The following is a 14,873-nucleotide window of genomic DNA, read 5'->3' as shown; positions in this document are numbered from 1 at the left end:
GCCCCCTACATAAATCAAACTGTTATATCTCAGTGATATATCGTCTGATCTGTACCAGATTTTTGGTGCTTGATTAGTGACGACTTATGGACACAGTGGTGTTGTTGTTTATTATTTGACTCAAGTGCGCCCCCCTACATTATTACAGTTGTTATATATGCTGTTGCAGCTGATGTTAAAGGTTCTGTGAATGCGCACTCCGGAAAATGGGCGCGTGACAGTAGCGTGAGCGTTCTCAATGGCGACCGGGAAGAGTAGCTCGAGTTCCCGCGGTCGCCATGAGGCCGCAGCGGCGCTTAGCTGCGAGGGCCTTCAACGCTGCTTGCAGCTTTAATTATTATTGTTCTTGTAATATCTAAAAAAGTTAAGACTGGTCTCCAGGACATTCACAAAACAAAACAAAATTATTAGGTTGATGACAACAAAGTCCATGCTCAATAATCCAGGTATACAATCTAACATTTTTCAGTCAGGTCATCTGGACAGTTTCTTTTTTTTTTGAGTGTTGAAACGTTTCGCCTTCGATCCAGAAGACTTCATCAGTCAAGGAAACGCACAACACAAAACTGATTCTTCCCCAGCTTACTCCAAAGTGGAACAAACCAGTTATGTTGGTGCTAAGATGGTCTCTTTGTCACGCCCCCTCCTCCATTGCCGGCCGGCCCTCTTCCTTGTTGACAGTCGTGTCAAACTGGTTGAAAACAACAAAGTCCATGCTCAATAATCCAGGTATACAATCCAACATTTTTCAGTCAGGTCACTGTTAGGCTGATGGTCCTCCTTGATCATATGAGCAGCTGGTTTTGGTTGTCAGCAGCAAACGGGTTGATCCACTAAGAGAAGGTGCTATTTATAAGACTGAGCTGAACCCAGCTCCTCAGACTGAAGAAGTCTTTCGGATAAAAGACGAAACGTTTCTACAATTTTTTTTGTTTTGTTTTGTTTTTTGAATATCCAGAGGACCAGACTTAACTTTTTTAGATTTTTCTACCTGGATTACTGAGTATGCATCAGGATGTTTTTTTTTTTTGTGTGTAATGATTTCTATATGATTCTGTTGAATATTTTAAGTTCAGCTTTTGCAAATTGTTGCATACATTTACAGAGTTTTAAGAACTAATTATTCAACTTTACATTTATTTTTTAAACCATTTTACATGGTTTCAAGTAATTGTTCATTTAGATTATTTAAGTACTTCCTTGATATTTTTTTATTTTTATTTTATTTAGTCTGTTTTTGCACAATTTTTATGCATCTAAGTTATTTTATCTGTTTGTTGTTGATCTTGCACTACAAATTATTTTGAACATTACTGTTGCAGTTCTTTGGAACCAAAGATAATTAACCAGATGACACTTTTGCTGTAAAATACATTGGGTACTGGTGGTTTTTTTGTGTTTTGTTTTTTACTTTTAGTACCACTACATGATATGTACATGTAGGATAATGTAAACTGAGCTGTCAGAGTTGCATTGAGTTTGTTAGGTGGGTGAATGACCTGATCATCTGACTGTTGATTGCAGTAATCCACATTATTAGCAGAAACAGAGAGCCCCAAATCAAATTTCGCATAGGGCCCCATGGAGGCTTGGGCCGGCACTGAGTAGCGACTTCTGATTTTAAAAGTAGCCAAGTAGATTACATGATCTAAATTGTACTTGAGCATGAGTAAAATTACACACTTGAAAGAAATACTCATAAAAGTACAAGTCCCCCCCCCAAAAAAAAAATCTACTTAATTACAGTAACGTGAGAATTTGTAATTGTTGCTTCCACTGCTGAGAACAAATACATGTTATATGTTCATACATGAACATTAAATAATTTTTTTTATTATTTGTTTCACAGTAAAAACCTGTAGAGTGCAAATAAAGTGACTTTATACTGCCAAACAAAAGAAATGAAAAGAACTACTGACAGAAACAGAAAATGATACACTGTGGCATAACAACATAAAAGACCGTTGAGGAAGAACATTCCTATTTGTACCTTGAGGTCACGGTGCACAATGCCCAGGTCATGGAGGTATTTAACTGCATCCAGAATCTGCTGAATCAGCTTACTGGCGTCTTTCTCCGTGTAGAAGCCCTTCTCTATGATACGATCAAAGAGCTCCCCACCAGATACCCTGCAGAAAGCAATTCGGTTAAACTTGTCAAATGTTAGGAAAAAAATGGAGGGGAAAAAAACAAAAACAAGAATGCAGTAAATTTTAATGAGTATGGTTATAAAAGTGTGTCAGAGAAATAATTAAAAAAAAACAAGAAGTATGAAAAGGGTATGAGGAAATCAACAAGAGGAAATGAAAAGCAGGAACTTATTACTAACCAGAAGTATTTTTGTTCTAGCAGTTGTCACATATATGACTGCTGTGAAATGTTTTTGTAGTTCTATGTATTTAATAATAAAATGCACAAAGTATAGAATCCTTTAATTTAAAAGTTTGATTTATATCCACTAGATGGAGACAAATCTCTGCATAAAAGGTTCACCAGCAAGATAAAAGATAAAACTAACTTGCATACAAAAAAAAAAAAGAATAGAAATTATGGACCACAGTCTGTTTGTGACTTTAAAAGGTGAGCAAATTGTACGAGTTGTGTATTACAGAGCTTAGATTTCAAAGTCACTCAAATTAATTGAGAGTAAATTTAAACAAACTACAGCTGAGGACGCATCATTTGTGCGTCGGTCCTGTTTTAATAACGACCATCCTGCTCTCCGCCTGCTGCCTTTTTATTTTTTCTGCTCCGACTGTGATTAATGCATAAATGATTTATACTTGGAGGAGTCTGACGGGTAACAGTGCTCCTGATCCTGGTCTTGGCCTTGATCTGGTTCCTCTCTGACATTTCAGCAGTGGAGGTGGGTGTGACGCCGACACGCTGCTGGTGTGAGGGCAAACTCCCTGCTGCTGCTCACGGGTAGCGCCTCAGTGTGCTCAAGGCATGTGACGGAGAGCGTGTGGGAGATGGCACGAGTAGGCAGTTTGGAAACGCACATCGCACAAAAAGAAATCACACATTGCCGCACATATGTGAATACTCACAGTTGCATGACAAGATAGAGGTGTGACTTGCTCTCAAATATCTCTTCCAGGGACACAATGTTGGGGTGTTTAATCCTGTGAGAAAGAAGAGAATTATTATTTTAAAAAGACAGTTTGTGCTGTTCATGTTCTTATAACCCTAAATATAATTATGTTTCACTAAACGTGTGTGTTTGCAGGTGGCAGATTTAAACCTGGTCTTATGTATGAAAGTACAGAAAATCTTTTAGTTGAGCGTTAAAACCTTGAGCAGAGTTGGGACACGGTTTATCTTTATGAATGTGGAGGAAGTGTCACTGTGCATGGACATGCAGCTCCCTGACTGGCTGAACGGTGTGTTCCGATGACCTTTGACACCTGTCAGGGCTGTAAAAGTCATGGGGAAATGACGCACCGACTCAAGACGGGTAAGGTACTTATCTGTCTAATCATCCATCCATCCATTATCGTTTACCCACTTCTTCCTTTTTGGGTTGCGGGGATCACCGGTGCCCATATCCAGCAGTCACTGTGCGAGAGGCAGGGGACCCTGGACTGGTCTCCAGTCCATCACAGGAGCACAAAGAGATAAACGAGACAACCATTCACTCTCTCACTCACACCTAGGGACAATTTAGAGTTACCAATCAGCCTAACATGCATGTTTTTGGTCTGTGGGAGGAAACCGGAGTACCCAGAGAAAACCCACACATGCACAAAGAGAACATGCAAACTCCCCACAGAAAGATCCCCAGTCAGGATTTGATCCGGCATCCTTCTCGTTGAGAGGCAACAGCTCTACCAACTGAGCCACCATATTTTGTCAAACATCTTCCTCCTGACACTTAGTAATAAAACAAAAGTCTAATTGAATAATAAATAGTATCAATATAAGTACGTCAGACTACACGCTAGAAACAAGTGGATATCCACTCTTACATAGTAAATATCTGACCTGCTGTAGATATCTTTTTGATCAACCTCAGATTGATAAAGTTTTAATCTGAGTGGATTTACAAGATAACCAATTAGTTCAAGCAAGTTAATGGCTAGCCTGAGTTGATTGCTACCATCCTAAAACAACTTCAGTTTCAACAATTATGTGTATTGTTGAATATTTAAAACGTAAAAGTTCACAAGGACACCATTATATAAACCTTTACACCACTGTTATTTATGCATTACAGAGTTGTGTTTACATTGAGTTTTATGGTTATCTCAAAGTGTAAATGTATGGCAGCAGCAGCCAGCTGCCGCCCTTCTGGTGCACTTCCTGCAGGAATGTTTTAACGTTTTGCTGGAATAAACGTGCAAAGTGATATTATAAATGTGTTTGCTCAAACCACTATAAAACGTTTAAACAGCAGAAATCCAATTTGAGTCTCGTATATTATTAGCTGTTAGCTCATCAATCCAATCAGAATTTATCTATTTCTACAAACATAAGATGTTCAACAAGCTATCCACAGCAGGTAAGCTATTAACTACTAATTACCCTGCTCATTCAAAAGATGGGAACTATATTTTTTAAACTCGACTTTTTCATGTTGCTGGTCGTCTTTCCACCACATCATACACTCAGACAGTGTAAGTCATTAATCTCAGAACCTTGATGTGTCCACAGTGTACCAGAGGTTACTCATTATGGGTCAAGCTCAAGCAAGATGACATAGATAACTCTTATCCAGAGTGTAATGATACGCGGACACTTCTATTCCTCTGCTTAGGACAGTGTGGACAGAGAGATGGACCCAGTGAAGGATGAGGGATGGATTAAAACTGCAAAGGGGTCAGTCACATGTGATCCATTGTGAGCTTAGGCTTGCAGTAGAACAAGCAGCATTCTGCATTAAGCAGCATTTCTGTGCAGGTGCAAAAGGGTTTACTGGGCACGCTGCAGGAGGTTCACCTGTCTCTGAATTTTGTGTTGAAAAAAAAAGTGACGATTAAATTTTAAGGTATCGCCCTGATCAGAAAAGTGCTACAAGTATACAACTAATTTTAAATGAATTAAATAAAACAAATATACAGTGAGAAAAACATTTATTTTCAAAGGAGAGACTGAAGGTCAGCTGTGGCTCTGACTTGACTGGAACAGGGTAAGTTGGAAATATTTAACACCAGAATGAAAATTGTCACGTGAGAGCAAAGTGCTGTGGTCAAAACAAAAGAATAGGTTTACCATAAATCTTCAGCGTTGTGCAATAAATTAAATATCAGAACAAGAAAAAATAAGTAGAGTGAGAGTAAGCTTCTGTTGTGGGACAAATCACATTTGATTTTCTGCATTTACATACATGGTTTGTTATTTTATCTAAGCTTGCCTGTGAATTATCACAATATGAGCTGTTGGTAATAATCACAAAGGCCTTAATGAGCCACTGCTTGTTTAATGTTGTGCAACTGCAATGCAACATAGTTGATAGTTGGTTTATAACTGGGGTAGCTGCTGCGATGTCTATTTATAGAAACACTTTTTACTCAGTTGACATCTAAAGCAAAAGGTATTCAGTGCACGCTCCATGAACCAAATAAGTTGATAAATTTCCAAAATGACTGAAATATTTGAATGCAAATTTGACAAAAACCCTCTCACAACCACTTTATCTTACTATATGCGGACTCCATCAGTTGTCACTACTTTTTTCCCAAAAGCTTATTGGATGACATCCCTGTAAGTGAACATCGAGTATTTTCTATATTGATATGTCCTTACTGAGACCAAAAAGATCCAACAACAGCCACATTAATAGGATATTCTGCTTGTCTTAAGGCTTGTTCTCTTCATCTCAAACATGCATAAGCAAGAATTATGATGAAGAAATGTTAAACTATTTGTGAGACCAAGGTGATGATTGTAAAACGGCCACTCACACCTACTCCTTGGCCATTAGCTACGTTACAAAGGGCAGTACCGGTAGCTAAACACACCTCAGACCATTCTGACCAGCATTTTTTACTTCTTGCTCTACTGCTCCATGATAATCAGAATGTCCAGTGGCTCACCAAGAAAAGTTTTCCTGATGGGTAGTCCAGTCTAACAGCTCAGGTGTCTTTCAGTTTTGGAGCAACAATGCAATTAGTGGCCTTTGACAAGTATTGTAGTATTTCAAACCTTGTTTTATCTTGTGTATCGTGTGTACCACAAGGCTCAGTATTAGGACCCACCCTCCTCACAATCTACATAAGTAATGCAGGTCAGATCATTCCTGACGCATCCTCACATTTCTATGTTGACGATACAGTTGTTTACTGTCAAGATAAAACAGTTGATAAGGTTTTCCAGCTTTTGCAATCTGCATTTGACATCATCCAGTCAGATTTGTTCTGTCTCAAACTTGTGCTAAATGCTGATAAAACCAAAGGGATGCTTTTTTCAAACAGGAAGTCGGTCTCAACAGTCCTTCCGTCTGTTATCTTCAAATAGTGTTCCCATTGAGATTGTCGATTCTTACAAATACTTGGGTATCTTGGTCGAGTTGCATCTCTCTTTTAAGCTCCACGTGGAAAACTTGGTAAAGAAAGTGAAAGTAAACTGTTTCTTTTTCAGAAATAGATCCTGTCTAACTCTGAATGCTAGGAACAGTCTTATAACTGCAACTTTCCTTCACTCCATTGACTATGGTGACATTATTTACATGAACGCTCCTACAAGCACGCTGCAGATGTTGGGCGCTGTCTATCACGGTGTGCTAAGATTCATAACAAGCTGTAACTACCATACCCACCATTGCACCCTGTATTCACTGGTTAACTGGTCATCCATCAACTTCATGCAGACTCTCTCACTGGTACATTTTCATCTTTAAATTTACATGTCTCTGTGTGAGTGCAACTACAACGTGCGCTCTCAGGACATCATTACCTGCAGTGTTCCCTCACTGAGGACTGAACTAGGCAAAAGAGCCTTCTCCTACTCCGCTCCTGTTTCCTGGAATATCTTACAAAAAGACTTGAAGCTCTCGACCTTGACCTCTCTAAGTGGCTTCAAATATCTGCAAAGTTCATGTCCATTATCTTTACCCACTTCTGGGGGAACGTGTGCCCATGTCCAGCTATCACTGAGCGAGAGGTGGGGGACACCCTGGACAGGTCTCCAGTCCGTCACAGGGACACATGGAGACAAATGAGACAAACAACCATTCACTCTCTCACTCACACCTAGGGACAATTTAGAGTTACCAGTCAGTCTAACATGCATGTTTCTGGTCTGTGGGAGGAAACTGGAGTACCCGGAGAAAACCCACGCATGCACAGAAAGAACATGCAAAATCCAGGATTTGACCGGGATTTGAGCCGGGGACCTGCTCGCTGAGAGGCAACAGCTCTACCAGTTGTGCCACCGTGCTGCCCTCATTTTCGTCTATTTATTTATTCAATTCAAATGCTTTCTTTTATGATTGTCTATTGTTGTCACTGCTGTCTACTGTCATCACTCTGTTAAAAACGGGTCTCTCTTGTAAATGAGTCATCAAGGCTCGATGACCTGTATAAATAAAGTTGACTGAATGAATCTGCATGTAAATCTCAACACTGTCTTGAAAGAACCCTGTTTGTTAAATAATAATTAGAAATACAGTTTGCTCCTGATGTTGGATGAATTGGAATAGGTCCATGATGGTTTGGCGTACACACAGAACTTTAGTAGTAAAGTGGAGGGGGTTTATCCTTGTGGGGGGAGCATATTGGGATCCTGGGTTGAGTGTGATGGCAGCGGAGGCAACGTATCCATAGCATGGGGCCCAAGCACACCTGCGTGACAAGGTCATGGAAACAACCTTAAGCAGATGTGATACCAGGGCACGATCTTCTAACAAGTAGCTGCATCCTGATGTGATCTGAAAGCGTCAGTCAGGGCGGGTGTACAGAGCGTGGTGAGGAAGGCACAGGACAGTATTTTTTTAAAGATGTGGAAAATAGATAGAAAAACCTTTTTGGCAAAGTCCGCAACAATATCTGGATTTCCACCTATCTGAAGGACGTCTTACCAACTATCTTTAACACAAGATGTCAGCTGATTTTAACGAGAAGCAAGGGGGAAAAAAACATGAATAAACAACTTCTACATTCAGGAAGGACATAAAGTAGTGTAGCTAATGAGCATTTAACTGAGTTATCTGCTCTACGGTTTTAAAATTAATTTTGAGAGCCTACCTACCAATAATGTACCCAACACTAGCAGCTTCAGAAACACTTATCTACTCAACAGTCGGTGTTCAAAGACTTAGAGAAAAGCTGTGAAGCAGAAACATATACAAGCTGCTCATGAACTGCTACGTGCAGTAAGCCGCTCTGTGTGATGAGAGTATTTTTTAACATGCTGCTCTCAATTATACCATATAACAGATTCCTTAAAAAACTGAGAGAACCCCTGTTTTATGGTAACTATCTGGCTTACCTGCTCAAACTGGTAAATTATTGTCTGGTAATTTCACCCCTTCAAAAAAACATGTCTGTACATATTTATTTAGGTGGACCTAGTTGAATATTTATTAGTCATCACGACCCATAACTCCCTCGGAGTTCAAAACAGAGTTATGATTAGTACAATTAAAGAAGAGACAAGTCTACTTTAATACCTTCCTCTTCTTTGTGCGGTTATGGTTTGATGATAAGAGACAACAAACCACTCAGAGTTCTGTTCTGTGATGTGGGGGGAGGTGTGTGACCTGAGGCGTAAAATCAGTAATGAACCCTTTTTCACAAGTCAGTACAACCTTCTCACAGAACCAGTCAGGTTCGACTGTCCAAGTTTACCTCAGTTTGCTTCATTTGTCACAATTGTAACTGAGCTGCTAACTAGCCCCCGCTGCTCTCCTTCCACAGTCCTCACCTCTGCAGCGATCATAGCTGTATATTGTGTTTCTCCTGTAACCCAAGCAACTAGACCTCTAAAAATAACTTTGGACTGATGTGGATCAGCCACTTTCGCTGTGACCTGTAATTCCCCACATGTGAGGAAGGAAACGTTTGAAACAATACACAATTACAAACGTTTTCTTTTCACTTTCTTTGAATTAATTTGGGAAAACCTTGCATTTCTTTCTCAGGTACAGAGAAAATGTGTAGGAGCTGTGTGCAGCAGATTTTGCAGGTGTTCTCATCATGCTATACCACCTGATGATGCAATTTATTCTATTTTTAACCAAGTTAGATAAAAAATAGAAGTTAGGCTTTATTGCACATACGTTTTAAATTAGATATATGTTGTAATATTTAACATATATTGTAAGTTTGTTGTATAAAGCGAACAGATGCCAAATTCTATGTGATCCTGTCTATCGGAAACAGTGCTATTGTATTTATCCCTTGCACAAATGGCGGCATATTATAAGATTTTAGTCTTCATTATTGCAGGTCACTGGCACAAAATAAAAAATAATTACCTACATGGTTTAATGGTGACAAAAAATTGCTTCTCCTGTTTGAAATGGATGTAATTCTGACCTACAGTGATGTTTAACTGGTAAGATTAAGCTCAATATGACTGTATAGCATCAATAACTTGAGATATGTTTAGCAGTATTTTATCAAAGGCTGTAATACAACTCTTATGGTGTAGTAATTAAAATATTTTGATTAAAAAAATATTCCTATCACCAAACTTGTGTCATGCAAAAATATGTGAGTTTATGTAAATAATGAAAATATTTAGTCTACATTAATGCCTTAAACAATTCTCTTTGCTTACTTGTGCAGGACTGCTATCTCGTTCTCAATGCTGTTCTCTTTGCCTTCCAGCGCCTTCTTGGGGATGCACTTGATGGCCACCAATTGGTGCGTCCTCTTCTCCTCGCCCAAGACCACCTCGGAGAAAGCTCCCCTGAAACACACACAGGTCAGCCAGCCTGACCTCAGTCATTCATCATCAGGGTTCAAGAAGCGTTCCTCGCATGCATCCAAAACATCATAAAAAGGAAACTTTAATTTTGTAACAAATGCTCTTCTTACATTTATGTGCTGGTAAATATTTTAGCCATTATTACTGATGCCAGACTGCGTTTATTTTTAACCATAGTCTTCTGGTGAAGGCTCTGAGATGCTGACTCGAGCGCTGGTGAGCCTGTAAGCTGGTGGGATGATTTGGAAGACCTGGTATTGAACACTGAGGTTTAAATCTCTGACTCATGAGACGGCCATCAATCCCTTGGATGCACATTTAAACACGTTGCATGCGGAGGCGTCTGTGGCCCATACAGCGAACTCCATGCATGACTCTATGACGCAATATTCACCCAGTTTCAGTAGTAAAATCACTTAAGAAATGGGTTCAACACAAGTTTTACATGTACAAACACTAAGCTCCAGATACATCAATAGTTTTGCAGGTGCGAGTTCAGATTTTTTGCTTTGGTCGAACTCACAAAGCCCTAACAGGGAGAGCTTTGCACCTCTGATTTGGCTGTCAACCACTCTGCGGTCTCTCTGCTCGTGCACTTTGTCCACATTTAAATTTGGGTATTAGGCATGCACTTAGAGAACAACAATCCCATATCTATGTAAATAATTGCCATGGCAAAATGCATCTGACTGTCAAAGACCGGCGCTGTTTGCAACACGCATTTAGAGTCATATTTACAGCCTCTTGAGAGCAGGTGGCATTTACCTTTATAAAAAGTGAAAAACTTTAATCAACATGTTGCTCTAACAAAAACAGCAGAGGCATGTCAGGAAAAATGTTATTAATCAGACATGATTGTATCTACAAATAAATTGTCCAAAAATGTGTGCAGAATACCAAACCTTCAGATTATAACCCATTTCAACACACTGCTTCACACACAAAGATCCAGATCTAACAACTAGAACCCAAAATAAATATTCTGTGGGATTATTTATTTATTTATTTATTTTAAACATGTCAGATTTTTTTTTTCTGAATTCTGTCATTTGGACCAGGACCCAAAGAAGTCTGGCCAAAGAAAACTTTGCGTCAGTCATTTAAACTTCTGGCTCACAGTTACACACGTCCGTCAGCACTGGTAGGATTAGTGGCACAGCGGAATTAAGACACTGGGAAGAATGTCGAGGGTTGGGATAAAGCAAACGTAAGAACCTCAATTACTCTTAAGCTTCATTAGAGGCTTTCAGACATGCTACCTGAGATCTTATTGTTAGCCATGCGTGAACAACACATACCGGTAACTTTACTGAGAATATTTATATGGAAAAGTGAACTCTAAAAGGATTAATTCTATAACCGATGAAATTACACCATGTGTTATGTACATTGAACGCTTTTGATATCTAAAATAAACTGCAATCACAAAACATGATTGCACACAAGTACTTAAAAAGTTGACTTTTTTTGTCTTTCGGCTGCTCCCTTCTTTAGGGGTCGTCACAGCAAACTATCTCACACGAAGATTTGACAAATGTTTTTACGCCGGATGCCCTTCCTGATGCAACCACAGACCACCGAGCTACCACAGCCCTCTGTGTGGAACAGAGAGCTGCTATCTAGGGCGCCCGGGGGAGCAGATGGTGGGGGTTAAGGCCCAGAGTGGGACAAATGAGGGTGGAGGCAGGTGAGTGTTTCACCTTTCCCACCCACGTTTAGATGTTGTTGTAAGGGGAGTCGAACCGGCGAACTTCCGATCACAGGCCCACCTTCTCTAACCTCTGCGCCACCACTCCCTTAGTCCCCTAGACTAAATTAACATATTGTGCACTTTATCAAGTTTAAATATTTTATGAGCACACCGCCTGTAATTATGTTATCAATATAATTCAGTGAGCAAAAATGAAGTTACTATAATCTTATGTGTACGCTTAGATTTTAGCCCAGGACTATTCAACTAAATTGCTCAGGGGGGCCACAGTTACTGGAAGCCAAGAGCTCAGGGGCTGGACATCCAGCAGTTATTGTTATTAAGTAAGTTTGTTTTATGGTTTAAAATCTAGTTTTATTTAAAAATGAACCCATTCGTGGGCCGAACTGAGCTCACCTGTGTGCCTAATTTGGCCCTTGGGCCACCAGTTGAATAGCCCTGTTTTATCTCTTGCATCTATGCTGCTAAAGTTTGAATGAATAAGTGGACTACGCTTTACCAAAAGGGACTTTTCATCTTTGTGATGAAAATGTTGGATATGTTACGTGCCTGGTTCTACTAAAACTTAAACTTAAAGCCTTAAATATATATTATTTGCCTCTACTGATCAATAAAATGTGACAGATAATTCACATTAGACAAAATATTCCACTTTTTGTGTCATGGCTGGTGGTGGAAACTCCAAAGTGCAAACAGACAACTCGAGGAACTCAGGAGTAACTTTAAATATATTTTTAATAAATATAAGGAAAATCTGACGAGGCAGCGGAGTACTTAAACACAGGGATCACAAGGGCAACAAAAACAGACTGTGAAGCACAACTGGGGAGAATGCAAGGTGTAAGCATATATAGACAGACTAATGTGTAAAACAGCTTATACCTGTGAAGGAACAACAGGAATCAGGTGAGAGTGGGCGAGGCAGGAGCAGAATAATCTCAAAGGAAAACTCTGGGAAGAACTAATAAACACAAGAGGCTGAAAATGTACAAACCAAGGATCATAGTAAATAATTAAAATATAACACAATCCGCATAACCTGAAGAGTATAACGTTTCTGAATGAATGTGGTCACATCTGAGAATAAACTTTCCTCCATCATTCAATTAATACCAACTCATAATAAACAAGTTTTTGTGTTTAAAAACTGTTTTATGTTACTTTACGTGTTATGCACACTAAAGATACATGTTGGACGTAGCTCCATGTCCAAACGTGTTTCTATCTTCATAGAAACCTGCCGTGCCGAGCTTGAGGGTAAGTTTCAAACTGCTGTCAAATCTCGACATATCTGTCTTTCTGCAGCAGCAGCTAAAAATGTACGTGTGGGCAGAGGTGAACCACAGCCCTACTGTCAGTAGGCTCTACATTTACAGGCAAGGAAGGACCGCACAGCGTCATTTCAAAAAGAAGCAGACACCAACAAACTGGAGACTGAACAACACTCGACTGTGTATAAAGCAAATGCAATCTTGACATAGTCTTACGTTACCTCTGCATTTCAATTCAGTTTATTTATAAAGCGCCAAGTCACAACAGAAGTCGTCTCAAGACACTGAACAGAAACATTCAAATAATAATAATTTAACACTATTTATCTGAGGAGCAGACTGCTTTGAATTTAACGCCATCGCAGAACTCTCATCTTGAGCAAGCATGAAGGCGACTGTGGAAAGGAAAAACTCCCTCACGAAGAGGAAACCTTTAGCAGAACCAGGCTCAGGACAAGCGGCCATCTGCTTTGACCAGCTGGGTTTGAGAGGAACAGATACACAATGGCAGGTCAAGAATCACATGTTAAAGATAGAAATAGTATAAATTGAAAACTTTTCAATTAAGGAAACAAGGTCAATTTGTCCTCCAGTTGTCTATGCTTAAAGCAGCATAACAAGCCAACCCTAAGTATAGGATTTATCAAAAAGGAAAGTCTTCAGCCCAGTCTTAAAATTGGACAATGTGCCAGCCTCATGGACAGAAACTGGAAGTTGGTTCCACAGGAGAGGAGTCTGATAACTGAAAGATCTTCTGTTAGGAAAATATGGAGCAACAAGATCTCGAATATAAGATGGAGCTAGGTTGTTGAGAGGTTTGTAGGTTACAAGTAAGATTCATACATTTCAGAATTTACTGTTTAAACCAAATAAAAAGGCTCTAACAAAACTGCTATATGTGGTAGCTCCTGCTGCCAATGTCTGCATTTGCAAATAAGTATAGAAATGTGTGTAAAATATACATAATAACTATCCATCCATCCATCCATTTTCTTTACCCGCTTATTCCATTTTGGGTCACGGGGGTCGCTGGTACCCATGTCCAGCAATCACTGTGCGAAGGGCGGGGTACACCCTGGACGGGTCGCAAGTCCATCACAGGGCCACATAGAGACAAACAAACATTTACTCTCTCACTCACACCTAGGGACAATTTAGAGTTACCAATCAGCCTAACATGCCTGTTTTTGGTCTGTGGGAGGAAACCGGAGTACCCGGAGAAAACCCACGCATGCACGGAGAGAACATGCAAACTCCACCCAGAAAGGCCCCTGGACCGGGGTTTGAACCAGGGACCTGCTCGCTGAGAGGCAGCAGCTCTACCAGTTGCGCCACCGTGCTGCCTCATAATAACTATAATAATGTTAAACTGATGGCAACAAGTTTTATTAAATGACATTGACATTAACTGCTCAAGTGTAAGTTGCATTAACGTGGCAGCACCTCACTTTGGTATTGGCCTCTCTCAGACTAGCCATTAATTACAAATTCTGCAGAAGTTTTTTTTTTCTTTAATAGGAGGTTGTTCAAGAACTATCTACAACAGGTAAGATAATAGTTTACAACCATTTCACAGAGCCCCACTTCAAAATGTCTGAACAGCTTTCTAATAAAGCCCTTTGATTTATTGGTCCCATTAAACCTAATGTCCTGATTCCTGCACAGATCTTTTGTCTTAAAGAGCAGAGTCAGTGGTCATTGACTCATCTCCCGATCAGCAAAACAAACTCTGTAGATCTAATTTTACAAACATTCTTCAGTGATTTTCTTTTTTATGGATTTTTGATGACAGAATTGTTTCTCACCGGCTGGACTCGACAACAACTGTATCAACTTGTGACTGTCACAATAAAATGTTCACAAGGTTTGTTCTAATACAAATAATTACATTTTAAAGAGCTTTAAAAATATTTCAAGTGATACCAAGGTCACATATGATTTAAACAAATGAACCCATTTTAAAATGCAAACTTTTGTATTGATTAATGTTCTTGAATTTACATTGAACCGTGTGAAAAGTT

At 39.6% G+C, this 14,873-nt stretch overlaps 1 protein-coding gene across 1 annotated transcript in view; it reads right to left on the bottom strand.

Moving 5' to 3' along the window:
• Positions 1–14,873, bottom strand: part of camk1b (calcium/calmodulin-dependent protein kinase Ib) — a 54,935-nt gene that overhangs the window by 7,580 nt on the left and 32,482 nt on the right. The window contains exons 3-5 of the mRNA XM_037678960.1: positions 9,721–9,852; positions 3,051–3,125; positions 1,991–2,129 (exon numbers count right to left, since the gene is read on the bottom strand). Of these exons, the coding sequence (XP_037534888.1) occupies positions 1,991–2,129; positions 3,051–3,125; positions 9,721–9,852 (346 nt within the window). The remainder of the gene's footprint in view (positions 1–1,990; positions 2,130–3,050; positions 3,126–9,720; positions 9,853–14,873) is intronic.

Source organism: Nematolebias whitei, chromosome 7 (assembly GCF_014905685.2).
Source record: "Nematolebias whitei isolate Nwh7 chromosome 7, NemWhi1, whole genome shotgun sequence".
NCBI classification, from domain to species: domain Eukaryota; kingdom Metazoa; phylum Chordata; class Actinopteri; order Cyprinodontiformes; family Rivulidae; genus Nematolebias; species Nematolebias whitei.
Note: the sequence above shows the minus strand (reverse complement) of the source record. Positions and strands in the feature narration are given on the sequence as shown.